At 39.1% G+C, this 21,856-nt stretch overlaps 1 protein-coding gene across 2 annotated transcripts in view; it reads right to left on the bottom strand.

The window, feature by feature from the left end:
• Window positions 1–19,951, bottom strand: part of MOB1B (MOB kinase activator 1B) — a 51,282-nt gene extending 31,331 nt beyond the window's left edge. Inside the window, exon 1 of one of the 2 annotated variants that reach the window (XM_007112710.3) lies at window positions 19,735–19,951. In XM_007112710.3, the coding sequence (XP_007112772.1) occupies window positions 19,735–19,748 (14 nt within the window). In that variant the 5' untranslated portion in view covers window positions 19,749–19,951. The remainder of the gene's footprint in view (window positions 1–19,734) is intronic. The other variant, XM_028491891.2, reaches the window with a different exon arrangement.
• Window positions 19,952–21,856: the final 1,905 nt, after the last annotated feature.

Raw genomic sequence — 21,856 nt, 5'->3', positions numbered from 1 at the left:
GTCATTTTTCCTCAGGAAGCTTCACTGATATCCTAAGCTATGTTAAGGATGCCTTATCCATGTTCACACAGAACACTAAAATGTGTCTCTATTTTACAAAGCGCCATGAGATTCTCAAAGGCAAGGACTGCTTCAAGCCATCACTGCATCTCCAGAACCTAGCAGAAGGCCTAGGTCAAAACACATCCTCAACAAAAGTTCATTGAGCTAAACTGATAAAGGGCTCCAGGTCAAAAACGGTAAAGTAAAAGCAAACATTTTGACAACATTTGCTAAATTTATATTCTGAGCTTATACAAATAGGCCCAGTCATAATAGATACAGAAGCATAGTACATACTATACATGCATAGTTGTAGCTAAGTACATAAGATGGAAATACCTCCTGTAATGTTCTTAAAAATGTATACAATTTTTTCTTTACTGACCTTTTTACCTCTAGTTCTTAATCTATTTTGAGCCTCTGATAATCTGAAAGACATTATGAACCTTCTCTCTAGAGACATAATATTTTGCATACAGGAATTCAGGGAAGTGCTAAAACCCACTCATAAACCCAGAAAAAGAACTCCTGCCCTAGTCTGTCTCCCTTCTCTCAGGCTATCATGAGAACATTGTCGTTTTCTCCTGAAATCTTTTAAGAGCTCCACATTTATTTTCTAATCCTTTAGATGTATTCTTTTGGATAAAAACACACAAATGTTAGGATGATAAGTATAGGTCTTTTATTCAATTAAAAACATCTACAGTTTGTATTCTATGGTTTATTCTTTTTCTATTAAATAGTAACTCTAATAGAAAGCTGTGTTCATATTTGTACAATAATTTATATTAAAGTTCAAAACCATGGCATTTATAAGAAAGTCAATGCATTAAATTAATAGTTTTAAGAAAAGAAGAAGCCCATGTTAATGCCTATAAAAACTGATAAAGTGTCCTGGGAAACAGGAAAAGCCATTTCTTTTATTATTGGAACTGGAGGAATATATTAGAAACATGAATACAAAAGTTATAAATCATTTTTCTCCTATAAATCTAATTTCAAATGCAGCTAACTGGTTTTTGTTTGTAGCTTGTTTTTTTTTTTAATAAAACAGAGATAATTCCTGATTTGGAGATAACTTTTAACCAATGAATAATTCAGGTCAAAGGAATTAAAATTTAAATGAGATTTGCTAAAGCACACTCTAGAAGCATAACCTGAATAATCTGGAATATCAGTGAGGACTGATAATAAACAATAAATAAAAAGCTCCTTGCAGCTCAAATTTACATTAATCTGTACTTTTGTAAAAATTAGAGTTATTGAACTGTTTGGTGGAAAAGGACTCTTAGACTCACTACCTACTAATACATCGCAGTAACAAAGAACTCAAAAAAGATTAAGTAGTTTAACACAGTGATACAATTTCTTTTCTATTAGAGACAGATGCTTAACAGAACATGGCAATAAAATGGATCAGTACCTATAAAAAGACTATTTTGAAGAATGATGGTTAAAGATGGTGGGCTGAAAATACACATTAGCTTCCACTCCCTACTCAAAGTGATAATAAAGTGAATTTTTAAAAAAATCAATCCCATAAGGATAAAGAGAATAAAAGAGGAGAAAACAACAATTTTAGGAATTAGAAAGTAGATGAATAAATAACTGAATTAACATATCTAAGGAAGGACTTCCCTGGTGGCGCAGTGGTTAAGAATCCGCCTGCCAATGCAGGGGACACGGGTTCGAGCCCTGGACTGGGAAGATCCCACATGCCGCGGAGCAACTAAGCCTGTGTGCCACAACTACTGAAGCCCGCACGCCTAGAGCCCATGTTCCGCAACAAGAGAAGCCACAGCAATGAGAAGCCTGCACAGTGCAATGAAAAGTATACCCCAATCTCTGCAACTAGAGAAAGCCCGCGCACAGCAACGAAGACCCAATGCAGCCAAAATTTAATTAATTAATTTTTAAAAACCCACACATATCTAAGGAAACCTAACCCTAAACTTGGAAGCAACCCAATTTATACAACAGATCCCATAAAAGATTCAGGAATCAGTACAAGTAGGATACTCTGGAAGTAGGAGTGAAGATGAAACAAGACTTTCACAGTCTGTTTAAGAAGGAGTTACACACCCAGACCCCCTCTGCAATCTACACAGTAGGCTTCTGTACTACCCCCCATCCTAAGAAAACACTAGAAGCTAAAGGTTTATTCTAGGAAGAGGGCAAAACAGAGAGGGTGTCTGCCTTGGGAGATACAGTCACAGGCACAGTTGCAGGCAGATGTACCATATTTAACACTGGGTGATTAGATGAGTTTAAAAAATCAATGTTGAGACTCTTAGCCTTTTCCCCCAGCAGGATCCCCAGAACCTTGCAGTCAGGATAATAATCTCCAAGCAAAGACCAATTGTGCTTTTTTTTTTTTTTTTGGCAAATCTGACCACACCACATAAAGACCTAGAAAGTAATTTATCCTAGGGGTTCTTCAAGGTAACAGCCTAGCCATATCACCCTTCAGCAAAGCCCACAGTTGACATGCCCACCACACACATGCACAGAGTTCCAATTCACTTTTCGGTTGTCCTACTTGTAAATAAAAGCAGAAAGCAAAAGGGTTACCAGGTCTTGAGGGAAGCCTCTAATGTGAAACAAGACATCAAAATAGACAGAAAAAAGCAACTTAAAGGATAAACAATGGCAAAGAATAAAAATGCCCCCCTAAAATTAATATCCTCAGTGATAGGAAAAAAATATTGCTTCATGAAATGAGAAAGGAATACTATATATAAAAAAGAAAAGAGGACCCTTGAAATTTTTTAAAATGGTAGCAGAAATGAAAACCATAATAGAAAGAATAGAATATAAAACTGAAGTAATCTCTCGGAACACAAAGCATAAAAAACAAGGAAAGAAAAAAGAAAACAAAGAAAGAGATGTAAGAGAAAAATATCAAGGATCTGTCCAGGAGGCCCAATATCCAAGTAATAAGAATTCCAGAAATATATAACAGAAAAACAAGGAAATATTTTATCAAGAAAATACTTTATCAAGGAAATAAACCAGGAAATTTTCCCAGAATTGAAAATACCTTTTTATTTATTTATTTTTAAATTTCTTCTCAAGTCCTCCCTCCCTCCCTCTCTCTCTTTCTTTCTTTCTTTTATTTGGTTGTGCTGGGTCTTAGTTGCAGCAGGTGGGCTCCTTAGTTGTGGCATGCGAACTCTTAGCTGCAGCATGCATGTGGGATCTACTTCCCTGACCTGGGATGGAACCCAGGCCCCCTGCATTGGGAGTGCCGAGTCTTAACCACTGCACCACCAGGGAAGTCCCCAAAATACCTTTTTTAGACTGAAAGAGAGACCTCCAACTCAGTGGATGAAAACAGACGCACAACCAAAGATGCAATTATGAAATCTCAGAACAAAGAGAAGAACTTACAATACTCCAGAGGGGAAAAACAAGTTTCATACAAAGTATCAGAAATCAGAAGGGCATCTGGACTTCTCAATAACAAGTAGAACACCTCATCCATATAAATTAAAATTAAAATTCTATGGGAAAATTTACAGCCTAGAACTTGATACATTGACATAACATCAATCAAGTATGAAGGAAGAATATATTTCTAGACACATGAGGTCTCAAAATATTAACATTCCACTTACTGTTTTTAGTTAGCTTTTAGACAGTCTGCCCCAAATAAGGGAGTAAACCAAGAGACAGGACGTGAGACCCAAGAAAAGAAGAAATCCAACCAAAAACCATGCAAAAGGAATCCCCAGAATGAAGGTGAAGGTAGATTCCAAAAATAACAGCTACACAACAAGACTTAGATAACATCAACCAACAAACTGGAGCATGTCAGAGAGCCCCAAGATAAAGTAAGAGAATCCAAATGTATTTGAAGGTTAACTGAGGGAATGTTTGGGGATTAAAAAAAGTATTGACTACACAGAAAATAAAACAAAAAATTTCCAGAAACAGCATAAAGTTGTTCAGGAAAGGAAAAATAAAATTACAGTACATACTTGGCTCAACTGTCAACAGTGTTTATATAGTATTAACTGCTATACTGAGAAGCAGGCAGGATGGGATATGTGTGTGTGTGTATATATATGGTATGGGAGGGGGTGATAGTCTCTTCTTCCATAATAAGAATTCAATAGTTAATGCCTAGAAATGAAAAAATCAATATTTAACAATATAAACTAGTTAGAGATAAGAAATTAAAAATCAAAACAATCAGGTAAAAGAGCTCAAATGGCTGTAACTAGAAGCAAGAAAAGAGGGATTGTTTTTATGACAAGCTTTATAAAACTATTTGACTCTAAATTAAATCATGTACATGTATAATACTGACAAAAATTAAAACTAAAAAAGTTTGAAAGCTTATGAAAAAAGTTTGAATGTTTACCAAAACATGGCAATAAAATTGGGTTATTTACAGAAATGTTAATGAACTGCTCTATCTTTAAAATCTAAACATACTGTGCAATATATTTCTGACCCCACTATTATTTACAGTATACTATGGGTAAGTAAGCCAAAAATCACCTATATATATGCAGACTTCTCCTAATGGTTTATTAGCTGGTGGCTGCTATTGCTATCATCCTTAGCTCTATTATCAAAATTGTTTCAAAAACATATATTCACCTTAGAAACTTGCCAGATTCAATCAGTTTGATATACCAATGGTCCCTGAGGAAACCAAAAGCCATCAGTCAAATACACATCAAGTTGAAATTTGTAAAAGTAGCATGCAGCACAGGGTAGTGGGAAAACACTGATGCTGTCTGGACCTAGGGCCCTGGAATCACAGAGTACCTCTACTACTTGAGAGACCTTGCCTTAGTTACTTGTTACTTAGCCTCTCTGGAGACTTATCTGCCTCATCTGAAAATGAAGAAAGCATTATGCTGCAGAGTTGTTTCAAGGATTAGAAACCAGTAAGTAAAATACTACTGCAATGCCTGGCACAAGGCTCAATAAAAGCCATCTACCGTTATTATTTAACTTGAGCAGTATCTACTTTATAAGGAATAGGAGAAACCTTGATTTTACAGTTGGGTACTCTAGGCTGGAACCCCTAATTTGCCTTGTATTAGCTGGGTGACTTTGGGTAAGTTACTTAATAGCTCTGATTGCAAAAAAGAGAAATCGTATCACCCACCATGTGGGATGGTTCTGAAAACCAAATGATATGTATAGAAATACAGAACATAAGCTGGTGCACAATCAGTGCTCAATAATTGATACCAGTTAAATATATCTATACCATCTCTTTATCCTTTGTAGTGAACGTCCATCATAGACATAAGCTTTGTTATAGCTACATACTGTCCTTTTTTAATAAGCAATTGTAAAGTGTGAAGTCATGTAATAGCTACATACTGTCCTTTTTTAATAAGCAATTGTAAAGTGTGAAGTCATGTAATGTCAAAAAATACAACTAAAATAGTAAGACACTTGGAATTCTTGGTATAATCAAGATTAGTGTCATTAGAATTTGTTTATATAACTAAGTGTAGCCTTGGAAAATCACAAGATCCCAGAGTCTCAACTGGTTCATTGAAAAATAAGAGGTTGGAACAAAATCTTCTCTATTCCTAAAAATCACTAAATGTAAATTATTTCTCCAGAAATTTAACCTCATTCCTACCAATCCCACAAGCCACCATAAATCTTTTCAAACACCATTAGGAAGAAACACTGAATGTTGTCAAATATAAAACTGTCTTTTTTAGAAATAAGAAAACGAGGCACAAATGTACGATTTTACCCAACTTACACGCTCCAGATCACAAGAATAACTGAATTCTTCTATAAAGGAACTGAGGGAAAATATTTCTTTTAATCAAGATTGTTTCATTCTCCCTTTCTGTTCAGAAGCAAGGATTTCCATCTTTCAGACCACCAATGGTTTAAGCATGAGCTTATGGTGCCCAAGCATAGGACAAATCATGATGCTTCTAAAGGAAGGCTAAAAACAAGAACGGCTGGTGGATATCAGTATGATGTCAGGAAAGTCCCTGTGAAAATAATACACAGATGCAGCCAAACCCAAGAATACACGGCAAAGAAAGGGCTGTATAAAACTCCAGGAAAGATACAAGTAAAAAAAAAAAGCCCCTTAATCCTAATACAGTCAACTGTAAAAGTGACATCTCACATTATCTGAGATTCAGTAATGCTCCCCAGTACCTGGAAAGGGCTTCAACTGTGACTATTTAAAAGTAAGAGAGAATAACACAAATGAGTGAAAACCATAAAAGGGGAGAAGTTAAAAACGCATAAAACTAAATGAAAAAACCTTCCCCTCTTCTCTCCAGTTTCTTTTTGAACTAAGTGAAATGTAAATATCAGAACTGCCATAAAAAGAACAAATTCATTAAGGCTAGCAGGGTTCCTCACACACACAATTATGCAAAGTATTACTGATAAAGTAATAGTGTTCTGAGTTTTTATAACACATAACTTACTCATGCTGATAATAGTTTGACCTGTAAGTGCTCAAAAACAACAAGCATATCATAAAGGCATAGTCTTCAGATTCATGAGCAATTAGACGTACTATTCACTCAAAGTTTGGGGAAAAGATTCTCCACTTTGAAATAATCCAGAAAGAAAACCCCTGGTGAAGCTCTCTATCAAACTCCATGAGAAAGACAATAAATGTGTTGAGAGTAACAAATGAAAAGCAGTTTTACATCTACCTCCAGAATCTATAGGTCATTTTTACAGCTCCAAGTATGTCATCTGCCTCCTAAACATGTTTATCATTTGCATTAAATTATCAATTTCCTATCTGCATTAAAATATCAGAAAGATAACTTAGAAACAAGAAATCCGATTGGAGTTAAATACCTCATTTTGTAAAATCCACCTCTACAGATAATCTGTGCCTATCATGGAGAAAAGCAATATTTTCCTAGCAAGTTATTAAAGAATTTTAAAATTATATTCTACCGTTACTTTTCACGACTATTAATTTTTAAATTTCACTTATTAAAAAATTACATTCTCAATTTTAACATAAAAGATATTATTTTCCCCTTTTAAAATAAAAGAGAAAAAAGGTTGATGACAATAAAAGCAAACACCCTAACTATGCCATTAGAAATAAAGGGGACATACAACTCAACAACAAAAAAATCAAACAACCCAATCAAAAATGGGCAGAAGACTCAAACAGACATTTCTCCAAAGAAGATATACAGATGGCCAATACACACATGAAAAGATGCCCAACATCACTAATTATTAGAGAAATGCAAATCAAAACTACAATGAGATACCACCTCACACAGGTCAGAATGGCCCACATTAAAAAGTCTACAAAGAGCAAATGGTGGAGAGGGTGTGGAGAAAAGAGAACCCTCCTACACAGTTGGAAGGAATGTAAATTGGTGCAGCTTCTATGGAAATGAGTACAGAGGTTCCTCAAAAAACCAAAAATAGACTTACTTGCCTTATGATCCAGCAGTCCCACTCTTGGGCATATATTTGGAGAAAACTATAATTTGAAAAGATACATGCACCCTAATGTTCACTGCAGCACTATTTACAATAGCCAAGACATGGAAACAACCTAAATGTCCATCAACAGATGAATGGACAAAGAAAATATGGGGTGTGTGTATGTGTGTGTGTGTGTGTATACACACACACACACACACACACACACACAATGGAATACTACTCAGCCATAAAAAAGAATGAAATAATGCCATTTGTAGCAACATGCCTGGACCCAGAGATTATCATACTAAGTGAAGTAAGTAAGAAAGAGAAAGACAAATACAATATGATATCACTTGTATGTGGAATCTAAAATATGACACAAATGAACTTACTTACAAAACATAAACAGACTCACAGACATAGAAAACAAACTTATGCTTACCAAAGGGGGAAGCAGGTGGAGGAGTGATAAATTAGGGGTTTGGAATTAGCAGACACAAACTACTATATATAAAATAGATAAACAACAAGGTCCTACTGTATAGCACAGGGAACTATATTTAATAACCTGTAATAAACCATAATGGAAAAGAATATGAAAAAGAATATATATATGTATAATTGAATCACTTTGCTGTATATCAGAAACTAACACAACACTGTAAATCAATACTTCAATAAAAAAAGAAAGGAAGGGCTTCCCTGGTGGCACAGTGGTTGAGAGTCTGCCTGCCGATGCAGGGAACACAGGTTCGTGCCCCGGTCTGGGAAGATCCCACATGCCACAGAGCGGCTGGGCCCGTGAGCCATGACCGCTGAGCCTGCGCGTCCAGAGCCTGTGCTCCACAACAGGAGAGGCCACAGCAGTGAGAGGCCCTCGTAAAGAAAGGAAGAGGGACTTCCCTGGCGGTCCAGTGGTTAAGACTCCATGCTTCCAATGCAGGGGGTGTGGGTTTGATCCCTGGTTGGGGAACTAAGATCCCACATGCTGCGTAGTGTGGCCAAAAAATTTACAAAAAAAAAAAAGAGAGAGAAGGAAGGAAAAGAGAGAAAGAGGACAGAAATTCTTTGCAAGAATCTTTACTATTAACCTGTTTACTTGGTTATATGTACAGACATATTTACATATATAAGTATATATTTATATATATTTACATATAAAGTATATATTTATATATATATATATTTGAAGCCCAGAAGCTGTCACAATTATTATTATATATTATTATATATTATTATTATTATTATAGAGACTACTGCAATGGGATTTTACAGTATGGGAGAGAGACGGAGTTCAACTCCAAATACAGCATGGGCAAGAGGGAATGTATAACAAAGAAGCAGGGAGCAGGGGTGAGTGGACAGAAAAATTACTAAGAGGAAATATCAGGGGGGAAAGGGGATGGGGTGGGGGGTGTTGTGTTTCTGGTTAAACTGACCTAACAGGATTCTTTTTTTAAAAATAAATTTATTTATTTTATTTATTTATTTTTGGCTGTGTTGGGTCGTCATTGCTGTGCACGGGCTTTCTCTAGTTGTGGCGAGCAAGGGCTACTCTTCCTTGTGGTGCGCGGGCTTCTCATTGCGGTGGCTTCTCTTGTTGCCGAGCACGGGCTCTAGAGCGCAGGCTCAGCAGTTGTGGTGCACAGGCTTAGTTGCTCCGCGGCATGTGGGATCTTCCAGGACCAGGGCTCAAACCCGTGTCCCCTGCATTGGCAGGCAGACTCTTAACCACTGCGCCACCAGGGAAGCCCCTGACCTAACAGGATTCTTGCTGAAGACAGGCATGGGTGATCCATACATCACCTGAGGGATGGTGGCGGAGGAGGAAGCTGATCAGATGTTGAGGCTGGTAGGGGATTGTGGTCAACCTGACTAGCAGGGTTCTTGCTAAAAATAGACTTTACAAGGAAGTGCACAGATGGACCTATTAGAAAGTTCAAGACCTGACCAAAGTTTGGTCAGGCAAAGAATCTTCGTCAGGGCCTCACAGAGTCTCTCAAAGACAGAGGTAGTATTATACTGAATCCCAAGGATTTTTTTTTCTCCTTTACCTTACTTTGAATTACTTAACTCAATACACAGGCATCCATCGACTTACTATTGTCTAAAGCTTCTAAAACTTGAAGGTGCTCTTTAAAGTAAGGGATCTTATTAAAATGCATTCTAATTCGAGGATTGGAGTCTGAAATCTTGCATTTCTAACATGCTACTAAGTGATGCCAAAGCTCCTCACTTTAAGTGTCTAAAGTAGACTTCTCAAGGGTTATAGTTATGGGAGTTCCCTCAAGACCTAGTGGTTAGGATTCCATGCTTTCACTGCCATGGCCAGGGTTCAATGCCTGGTCGGGGAACTGAGATCCCACAAGCCACGCAGTGTGGCCAAAAAGAATCCAGAAATAAACATATTCTAAATTTTAAAGAAAAAAGAGTTATAGTTATGCATAGATATGATCCCCTCAGTCCTGGGGGTGGCCTTCTGTCACCAGAGGGTCAAGAGTAGCCTTTCATCCCAACGGTGCTAAATAAAATGACAGTGATACTTTCTTAATACTGAATGACAAAACAAAAAAAAAGGTAAAGATATCTCTAGAACCTACAGTTATCACGTGACAATACATTCCCAACACCTTATAAACATGCTACCATTTGAGCAAAAGCTAAAATTTTTTTCCCCGTTTTTATTTATTTATTTATTTATAACATCTTTATTGGAGTATAATTGCTTTACAATGTGTTTCTGCTGTATAACAAAGTGAATCAGCTATATGTATATATATATCTCCATATCCCCTCCCTCTTGGGTCTCCCTCCCACCCCCCCATCCCACCCCTCTAGGTGGTCACAAAGCACCGAGCTGATCTCCCTGTGCTATGCGGCTGATCCCCACTAGCTATCTATTTTACATTTGGTAGTGTATATATGTCCATGCTACTCTCTCACTTTGTCACAGCTTACTCTTGCCCCTCCCTGTGTCCTCAAGTCCACTCTCTACATCTGCGTCTTTATTCCTGTCCTGCCCCTAGGTTCATCAGTACTATTTTTTTTTTTTTTAGATCCCATACATATGTGTCAGCATGTGGTATTTGTTTTTCTCTTTCTGACTTACTTCACTCTGTGTGACAGACTCTAGGTCCATCCACCTCACTACAAATAACTCAGTTTCGTTCCTTTGTTCCCTTTTCTCCACACCCTCTCCAGTATTTATTGTTTGTAGATTTTTTGATGATGGCCATTCTGACTGGTGTGAGGTGATACCTCCTTGTAGTTTTGATTTGCATTTCTCTAATGATTAGTGATGTTGAGCATTCTTTCATGTGTTTGTTGGCAATCTGCATATCTTCTTTGGAGAAATGTCTATTTAGGTCTCTGCCCATTTTTGGATTGGGCTGTTTGTTTTTTTGTTATTGAGCTGCAGGAACTGCTTGTAAATTTTGGAGATTAATCCTTTGTCAGTTGCTTCATTATTTGCAAATATTTTCTCCCATTCTGAGGGCTGTCTTTTCATCTTGTTTATGGTTTCCTTTGCTGTGCAAAAGCTTTTAAGTTTCATAAGGTTCCATTTGTTTATTTTTGTTTTTATTTCCATTTCTCTAGGAGGTGGGTCAAAAAGGATCTTGCTGTGATTTGTGTCACAGAGTGTTCTGCCAATGTTTTCCTCTAAGAGTTTGATAGTGTCTGGCCTTACATTTAGGTCTTTAATCCATTTTGAGTTTATTTTTGTGCATGGTGTTAGGAAGGGTTCTAGTATAATTCTTTTACATGCAGCTGTCCAATTTTCCCAGAACCACTTACTGAAGAGGCTGTCTTTTCTCCATTGTATATTCCTACCTCCTTTATCAAAGATAAGGTGACCATATGTCCATGGGTTTATCTCTGGGCTTTCTACCCTGTTCCACTGATCTATATGTCTGTTTTTGTGCCAGTACCATACTGTATTGATTACTGTAGCTTTGTAGTATAGCCTGAAGTCAGGGAGCCTGATTCCTCCAGCTCTGTTTTTCTTTCTCAAGATTGGCAAAAGCTAAAATTAATACAGCTCAACTGAGGAACATTTTGGTTCCCAAATGTCTAGCCACTTAGAATTGTACTTTTTGGTAGTTTGGCTCTAACTACAATCTAAAAGAAATTTTTTTTATTTCAGTTCTTGATAACTTGCCATTTCCCAAATTAAAAATTGACAAGGTTCGGGCTTCCCTGGTGGTGCAGTGATTGAGAGTCCGCCTGCCAATGCAGGGGACGCGGGTTCGTGCCCCGGTCCGGGAAGATCCCACATGCCGCGGAGCGGCTGGGCCCGTGAGCCATGGCCGCTGAGCCTGCGCGTCCGGAGCCTGTGCCCCGCAACGGAAGAGGCCACAACAGTGAGAGGCCCGTGTACGGCAAAAAAATTAAAAAAAATTGACAAGGTTAACAAAGGACTGATTAAAAGGTTGAACATTCTGACAAATAAGACCCCTTTGGGAGTCCTTAACAATAGAGAGGAAACACAAGCATCAGTCCTCAAAAGAATGCTGTGTTCCAGTTGAGACTTCAGTTTTGACAAATTGGTGTTATTCACTGACTCAAAAGTACAATTTCTAAGAGCTGAAAATAAGAGAACCAGTTGAACATTTGGCAGGGTGTGGGGAAGGGTTAGGGAGAATGGAACCAGGCATATGTGAGTACAACCTATAACCAACAGGGAGTTTTTAAACAAAGAGCTATTTCAGTAGTTAAATCTAATGCTACAGGGCACCAGCAAACAAACCGATTCTCTAAAAAGAAGGTCATGCTGCTGCCCATCTGTGTGGAACATGATCTGGGCATCGAGATACCAGAAAAGTTGCCATAAAAGACTTTTACCCCTACTGTTTCCACTTTATTCTATGTTTATACTGAATACTGAGAAATTATTTAAGTTAAACCATTAACTATTTCTACAAAGAAACATACAAAAATTAACACCCAATACTATAACTACTGAACTATTCTCATCAAATTTCAATTTGAGAACAACAGGAGAACTTAGGCAAAAAAATAAAACAATAGTAGCAATAAAATAAGATTCAGTCTTTCCATTACAAATATTAAAAAGGCTGCTTGACTATGAGGTACTTAGACTATTACCCAAATAATTTTTGTTTACCTTCAAACTCCTGCTTTTAAGTTCTAACTTCAGAAAATCAAAGTAGCACTAATACATATGATAATAAACCTACAGAAATTGGCTATGATTTAGTAATCAGAAATGATGACTATGTTTATAAAAAATAATAACAGCTACAAGCAACCATCACACTGTTGAGATATTGACAATGAACTAGATATCACTGCTGCACATTGAGCTAGGCCTTTTTTTTTTTTTTTTTGCCGTACGCGGGCCTCTCACTGCTGTGGCCTCTCCCGTTGCGGAGCACAGGCTCCGGACGCGCAGGCTCAGCGGCCATGGCTCACGGGCCCAGCCGCTCTGCGGCATGTGGGATCTTCCCGGACCGGGGCACGAACCCGCTTCCCCTGCATCGGCAGGTGGACTCTCAACCACTGCACCACCAGGGAAACCCTGAGCTAGGCCTTTTACGTTCAGGATATCTCATCCTCCCAACATCTCTGAGGTATTGGTCCTAAACACAGGATTCATGGGGAAAAAAATTAGATTACTATCACACTCATACCACACATAGTGGAGTCTCAGACTACTTTCATCCTTAATATGGCTGAAGGAGGGGTCCACACATGCTCAGGAGAAGAGTAATGGTGGCTGGATGACAGCTGGAGGCCAAGCCACAAGGAAGGTGGCCAGGCAGAGTTAGAAGAATAGCTATATATACAGAGGTCTGAACAAATAAGTATATTGAAGATAATGGGATCCAGGTTTCTCACTGACAAAGGAGAAAGTGAAAAATACGTAAAGGGATAAGACTAGGATGAACCCTGTGCTCAGAACTGCAGGAATTAGTGTGAACTCATTGGGTATATATGGATAGATACAGAATAAAATATTTGGATGTAAATTTGTATGGGTATGTATTTTCTAGCATTGTCCAATGAGAGGGCCTGGGAGCAGCAAAACATATGTAGTAATAAGCACACCTATCACCTAAATTCTGGTTTCCAAATACTATTCATCACTGGCCAGAACCAAGGCCCTTAGAGAAATGGCCAGTTCCAGGACTGAGGCAGAGAAAGTATAAGATAAACCTGGGGGACTTCCCTGCTGGCACAGTGGTTAAGAATCTGCCTGCCAATGCAGGGAACACGAGTTCGAGCCCTGGTCTGGGAAGATCTCACATGCTGTGGAGCAACTAAGCCCCTGCGCCACAACTACTGAGCCTGTACTCTAGAGCCCGTGAGCCACAACTACTGAGCCCGTGATCCACAACCATTGAGCCCGTGGGCCACAACTACTGAAGCCCGCACGCCTAGAGCCCATGCTCCGCAACGAGAGAAGCTACCACATGAGAAGCCTGTGCACCGCAACGAAGAGTAGCCCCCGCTCACTGCAGCTAGAAAAAACCCACACACAGCAACGAAGACCCCATGCAGCCAAAAATAAATTAATTAAATAAATAAATTTTTTAAAAAAAGATAAACCTGGAATATCTGGTTATGCCAGAAAGTAATGGAGTACTCAGAGAAAGACAGGAACAAATCAAAGGGACACAGAAGCCAGCATGAACAGGACTCCAACTAGCTAAAACTGAGACAATCTGAGCACCAAAATAAATAATGATTACAGATTATAACTCATTAAATAAAATAGGAACCCATAAGTCCACACTGATACTACAAAAAATAAATAAATGGGAAGAATAAGTGATCCCTTACAGTAAAAATGTCAAATAATAAGTGTAAAAGCAATGACAGAATTAGAATATTGGCAAGCATCATAGAGAAGAAATATCAATGAACACTCAAACTAGTAGGTGAAAATGGAAGGAGATAGTTACATAATCTCAAAATAGCTCCCAACAAAATATTAATCACAAAAAGAAAAAATATATAATAACTTTATACTGGAGAATCTTTATAGACACTTTAATCAAAGGAATCACTTCCAACAATGGACAAACATACATTATGTGCACCTGATAAGATGCTGTAAGAAAAACATGTATCACGCCTGTGATACTTGTGCCTCAAATGCACAACCAGGTCTCACCACAAGGAAACACCAGACAAACTCAAACAGAGATATTCTACAAAATGACTGGCCTGTAGTCCTCAAAGATATAAAAATCCTGAAAGTCAAGGAAAAACTAAGGTAATGTTTCAGTTTGAAGAAGGCAGCACACACAAAACTGGGTGTGATACATGATTCCTGACTGGATCCTTTTGCTGAGGATGACATTATTGGAGCAACTAATGAAACTAAATGGGTTCTCTGGATAAGGAATATATAGGAGCTCTTTGTGCTATTCTTTGCAGCTTTTCTAAAAATTTGAAAATGTTTCAAAATAAAACTTAAAAATCACTTCTGCAAATGAACAGGTTTCACAGCTACACTTTAATTAAGCATGCTATAAAAGATGGCCTTAAATTAGTTAATTGATACAAAACAAAACTGGAAGTTATACCCCTGAAACTAATGTTATACATCAATTAAATCTCAATCTTTTAAAAAATGGAATGTTGGAAGAAAGGAGAGTTTAAAACTTCTCTATAGGACTTAACATTCCTAATAGATACCATTTTTCTTGTATTTTTCAAGAAGTAACACAAGTATGCTGCTTCAATACCTCCTAATCAAATATACAGTTGAAGACAAGTACTACATGTGCTTTCATATATCAGAAACTCGAAAGATACAAAAACTCTTCAAGTACATCAAGGAAAAAAGTCGTTAATGGTAAAAGTAATCACATAGTAATTATTTTGCACTCAGTAATGTAAAACAAAAGCAATCCTGTATCACATGGTAAGAATAAACTAAGGACAGCCAAGTATTGATATTTGCAATTCCCAAAACTGTAATTCTGAAAAGATGACCATACTTACTTCAACTCCCTCCCCCCCACCCCCGAAAAGCGTAACATATTAAATTGGTTGGTCAGATAACAAAACTGTAAAGATAATACTTGGTCAACAGCCACTCAAAGTGATGCTGTAGAAGTATACTGACATAAAAAATTCACAAGTGAAAAACCTGGTCTATGGACAGTAGGGACCCATTTGTGTATTTTTACATATGTACAAACAAAACCGTGACAGAAAAGATTAGGAAGTGATATCACAAAATACAACAGTTATCTCTGAAGGTGTAAGAGATTTTTATTTTCTTCCTTTTAAGTATTTTGTGATTACTCCAACGTGTGTATTATTCTTTCTTTTTTAAAAAAACATCTTTATTGGAGTATAATTGCTTTACATTGTTGTTAGTTGCCGTTGTATAACAAAGTGAATCAACTAGTATTATTCTTACACTAAAAATAAAAGTCAAAAATAATTTTAAAGTATTATTTAAATTTAAAGGTTTCTATTTTCTCTTCCACCATTATATTCTTGATGACCCTTAGAAAGCAGTCCTCACAGTATGAGATACTAATACCTGGTCATGAAAGACTTCTCTTAAAAACAAGGCCTATCTGAATACCACCTTTTAATATAATTTTATCAATTAGAGATAAGGTAATATGAGGTAGGTTCTCTGGATCTAGACTGCCAGGATTCAAATCCCAGCGACCCCACTTACTAGCTACATAATTTGAACCAATTATTTAACCTCTCTTTGCCAGTTTCTTCACCTGTAAAAATGGGGTTCCTGCTAGTTATTAAATTGAGTTACTTATCTAAAGCATTTGGTGTCTGGCACATGGTAAGCACTTAGCAGGCTATTTTTATTATTAATTTCTTTTACAGGTGAGGATATTGAAGCACTAAAATCAGCTGAATCATCTGCCTGAAAACAAAGATGCTGGTAAGGGAAGGGGGGCGGGGCAGGGGGAGGTGTTTGGAGGAAAGAAGGATGGAAGAGAGAAGAGAGAAGCAGAGAGGGAGACAGAGAGAGACACGTATAAACACAGCTAAAACCCTGGGTCCCTTTCCCAAACTGCTATTCTTTTGAAAACACAAATGGCAGCTGTCTAGCATAATGTTCAATAAATATTTCCTTCCTTTCCCAACCTCTTTGTTTTTTCCTATACAGAAACAGATCTGGTTTATATTCATTCTCATTCCTAAACCACCTTCCTACAAACTTCTGTTTTAAAGTTAACTATATTTGTTCTAACTCTGTTCCAACCAAGCAGTCTTACATTAGGAAATTACACCTTGGTTTTTTCCTAGTCAAATGTTTCTGTGGAATTCCACGTCAGAAGAGACTTGCAATCTAAAAATGCTAGAAACATAGAGAACACTCTATATAGTTTTTGAATGACTGTTAAGCACTCACTCTGATCCTAAATCTCCCTCAATTTTATATGCATAAAATGTCAGGGGAGGAAAAACGCTAAGTCAAGAGACCTGTGTTCCAATTCTACCCTGGCCAATAATTAGGCCAGTAACGTGAGGTTGGTGATTTTGCCACTTTAGCAGAAAAGAGAGGAGTAAGCTGTGTTACTGATAGACCCAATCTAGCTCCCAAATTCTACAGCCTCTTGAACAAACCTGAAAATGGAGAATTCACAGGCAATATCATGCCTCCATGATGTTCCCTCTAACTGAAATCTCCCATTTCCCCTTACCCTTTTAGAGAACTCGTTATACCTTCCATTAACTATCCATCACTTCTTTCATGAAATCTCCCCCTGCTCAAATAGAACACAATACTCTGTATTCTTTGGACCCCTATGCTTGTATTGCATCTATTACAGATGATTGTTTATACACTGTCTACCATTTCGAGAGTCTCACATCTTGCACAGTGCCTAGCACACAGAAGGTACTATGGATGTGTTTAAAGATTTGAGTCTACAAAGTTAAATTAGGTTCCTGTGAAGTTTTTGTATGCACTATCTGGGAGTTTAGCTTAATTTGAAGACACACACAGGCCAATATGCAGCACAACCAAAGGTTCGTCCCAGTTAGAATCAAAGCAGTGCAAATTTATTCTGAACCAGTGCCTGCACAATGAATGATGTTTTTTAAATCAATAATTCTTTTCTTCAATCTTAAAGCCCTCAAGAGTTATGAGTCATCACCTTCATAACCCTATCTCACATTGCCCTTATTTTTGCAGCTTCATCCACTTATAGCCACTTTACAAATAAGCTTCCAAGAACCGGAGAGAAATATTTGTATTTAACTCCTAAACTGCAACTCTTATTTTCTCTGCTTATCTGTTTGTACAGAAATAATATTCAGGAAATTATACCAAATAACAAATAGATAATAACCAAAACTTTGTTCTTTCACTTCTGATAATAATTATTTCTACTTACGAGGCGTTCGCTTCAGATTTTAAACTATCGGTGGACAAAAATCAAAACCAAAAATATGAGATTAAATTTTCTGGACTGTCAAGCAGCACACGGGCAAAATATCTTGAGAATTTATTAACTGCTACGTGTGACCTGACTGAAAAATTGTGTTCCAAATAGTACCAACCCTCTAATGTGCCATCTACATTAGTTATGGCAAGATTCTTCTTATGCAGCTAATATGCTTCAGGATAATGAACTTATCCATTACATTTCTGTAATTATTACTGAGCCACGGAAAAGCAGGATACTATTGTATTTATATTCAGAAAATACCACCCAAACCTTCTCTATCCCCTAGTTTCAGCCAAATCTGGTTCTTCCCTGCTTCAAACAATTTTAGCTATGAGTTCCAAGAGACACAGGCCCATCAGAAGCATTCAAGGACATATCTACATTGCTATTTCAAAGACAGCTTTTAAATTCTTGAAGAAATCAAAAAACAGCAATGCACAAAATACTCAAGATGAGAAGTTTCAAGTGGAGATGCTTGGCTATCTTGATTCAAACTAAAATAGGAAGCAAAGACGTTTATGAAATCACTCAGTCCTCTCATCTAGTACTACCTATCTGACAAACTCAGAATCAACTTCTAGGATGAGCCTAAGAAAGAGGTTTCATAAGCTCAAATGTGTTGGGCAGGTTGACACAAGCCAGGCACCCGCTGTGCATATGAGAAACATTAGCAAGTCCACCCGCTGGTTAGCCTCTGTGATGGCTCAGTTTTGCTTAATCACCCTAAAAAGGATTAACGTTCTAGATATAAGCTTGTGAAAATAAGGGTTAATTAAATTCTCAGGATTCAGGTGCCAATGTGATGACGAAAAATTATGGGAGGTGGGGAAAGAAAAAAATCTTTAAATGCTAATTTTCTCCACAACGGTAAAAGAGCATATGGGGTGGGTTTCAATCTCCGAGTTTTTATTAGCTTTCTAACCACAGATTAAACATAGGTGAATCACAGCGAAGCCTTCAAAAGAGTAATTCCCCAGGGTGTAAGGTCCTGTTTTCGGAGGAGCTGAGGCTTGTCTGCTGCCACCATACTCCCATCCGGCCACCCCATCTTTCTGCCCATCCCCCTCAACTCGTCTGCAATAAACGATAAGGGAAATAATGACGAGCACTAAATGTGACGCTGAGTTGGCATTTACAAATGATTTGCAAAACAACTCCCTAATCAACCCAAGGCACACTACCCAGACCCTATATGGTGGTTGTCTAAAAAGATAGAGTCCATACGCTTCAGGGGAGCACGCTGGGAGGAGGGGCACCTCGGGAAAGCAAGGCGCTCCAGTCCCCAAGACCCCAGGTTGTCACCAGAAGATCCTGACGCGCAAGCAGCCGCGTTGTGTTAAATCCACAAGACTTGTCACCCCAACTTCCCACTCCTAAAACCTAAGTGGGGAATGAAAAGGGTCCTGGGGGGACGGAAGAAAGTAGAAGCTCTATCTTCTGTGCTTGGGACCCAGAAAAAAAAGCAATGAACAGGGGAGACGGAGACAGGCGACCGGGCACGCGTCGGATACGGGTCTTGCGGAAGAGTGGGAGGTATCTACATAGAGCGTGCAAACAAACTCAAGAGAAGAGCGAGAGGAAAGGTTGGGGTGATGAAGAAATGTGGACGCAGGCATCGGGGTGTGTCGGGACTTGGGGTCCGGGGAGAAAGAGCCTCCTTGGGGGCCGGAGGATTCCTCGCCTGCTCGAAGCGGGCCGGGGAGGCGGCGGCGGTCAGGCAGCGCGAGCATTCGGGGCAGGTTCCCCGAGACCTGGTGGGTGGGAACGCCCGGGTCAAGCAGCTAGGGGCAAAGCTGGGAGAGGGGTGGGGGACCCGCGGCCCAGGTCTCCTGAACAAAGCCGGTGCGCGCTGGGCCTGGCTACTCACAACAAGAAGCTCATGTCGGCCGTGGCGTGGGCTGCGGGCTCGGCGGTCGCGAGGCCTCGGGGTGGCGGCGACGTCGGCGGCCAGGCAAGGAGAAGAAGGAGGAGGAGGAGAGGATGAGGAGGCGGGGAGCGCCGGCTGCTCGGCGGCCGCAACTTGTTCGGCTTTGCTAGTTCCAATGGCTGGCAGAGGGGGCGGAAGTGGGAAGCGCAAGGCTTGAATCACTCAGTGGGAGGAGAAAGAAAAAGGGGCGGGGAAAGGGCCACTAGCCTCCTGCGCAGAGAACAACCACCGCGACCGCAGCGTTGCTCCCCCGGCACTTCGTCTGCAGCCCCTCGCTGCCCCTATCGCGTGAGCTCTCGCGAGAGCGGCGCGCGCCCACCCTGCCCCTCCCGTTGCGGCCCCGGGTCCCCTACTTTCTGGACACCTTTGTAGCCCCGGGCCACACCCTGCAAGTGTGCTGGGGCCACCCGTTTGGTCGAGGCCAGTCCACCCGGTTGGGGGTCGTGGCAGAGCGCTCCGAGCTGCTTAGCTGGGTTTCAGCGGTCAGGAAGGAAATTGGCTGCAGCTCTGGGATGTCAGAGTCCTGCAGTGAGGGATGGAATTGCCACCAGAGTTCTGCCCACTCTGAGTGCCCAGATGAAATGTTATGGAGTCTCTCTGCTACGTATGTAAAAACAGGAGTGAGTTTCATCTGGTTGGAACGGTTTGGGTGTGGTTCCACCAGAAGAGAGGAAAGGATCTAAATGGGCTTTCAAGGTCCCTGTCGTTTTATGGGCATGTTTTAAAACCCTAAACAAGGAGATGGTTAGGGTCCATCACTGTCTGAACAGGCAAGTGAGGCTGTCATCAGCAGCTGGGAAAACTGCTGTGGTGACATATCCAAGTTATATGGAGCAAATAGATTATAAAGCCTTGCCCTGGGCCCCTTAACTATGTGAAATGCAAGTCCTTCTATAAGGGGGTACTAAATTCTTTCTAGCTTCTAAAATGTTTTGTGCATCAGAGTGCTCAATGGCTATAATGGACTTGAGCCCCATAAATGCTTAATCAGCGTTGCCACCAGCCCACCACAGCATTATCAATTTGGGTACCGATTTATTTTACGAAGAGATATCCATCTTCTGTACTCACAACACCCGTCAAATCTACAAGTAAATTTTCAAAGAATCTGAACAAAATTTAAATTATGTGCAGCTAGTAACCCACCTTGGGCTAATAGACTTGAAGGAGGTGCCAATATGAAATGTGTTCTGTTGAGTTTATGTACTATTAGTTTGGCATGTTAGTAAATCAAACCATTTTTTAAAACAAGAAAATATTGAAGTGTTGATACTATCTCAGGAACAGCAGAGGTCACTGGAATAATTTGAAAAGACTTAAGGCTCCAAAGGTGCTGGAAAGGAGGGAGAAGGAGGCGTTATCTTACTATACTGAAAATCATGGATTTATGACATAAAAGCCCTGTGTTCCAGATTTTGATATGATACAGATTTAATATACAATTCCATAAGGGTCTTCTGACAATGACTTGAATGACCAGATTAGGATATTATCTTTTATTTTGGGAAGAGTAAGTCTGTAAACCTGTTAGAACAACAGTTTCCCCCCCTTTAAAATGAGCGGTTTGGATTATTACATGATCTCTAAGATATCTTCCAGTTCTAAAATTCTGTCATGCCAGGGACATCCTTTAGATTACTGGCAGATAATTTCCATCTGCTCCCTGGTTTGGTAGGCTGGCTTATGTAGCCTTGCTTTTGGTCTAACTAAATTTAAATGAATCCTATGACTCTTGAGTCAGGGCAATGATTGGGAGAGGACAGAATCTGCAAAAATACTGAGTTCTTTAACATACCACTAGGAGAATTGCCTGAAATTAACAGCTGATAAAACATAAATGTATTGGTCGTAAAAATGAGAGAGGTGTCATGTTAATCATACAAAATATAATTTCAGAGGTTAGATATTTAAATCAAACAATGACTGTCGCTTAAAATTATTCAGCACTTAAAAAAATATTGGGCAGTTTAGAATCAAAGAGAGACTATATTCAAATAGAGATTTCTAATTCCATGTTCTTCTTCACCAATCCAAATTTCATATCACTCTCTTCCTAAAATTT

This window comes from Physeter macrocephalus, chromosome 7 (assembly GCF_002837175.3).
Source record: "Physeter macrocephalus isolate SW-GA chromosome 7, ASM283717v5, whole genome shotgun sequence".
Taxonomy (NCBI): domain Eukaryota; kingdom Metazoa; phylum Chordata; class Mammalia; order Artiodactyla; family Physeteridae; genus Physeter; species Physeter macrocephalus.
The sequence above is the reverse complement of the archived record's forward strand: the minus strand, read 5'-3'. Positions and strand labels throughout refer to the sequence as shown.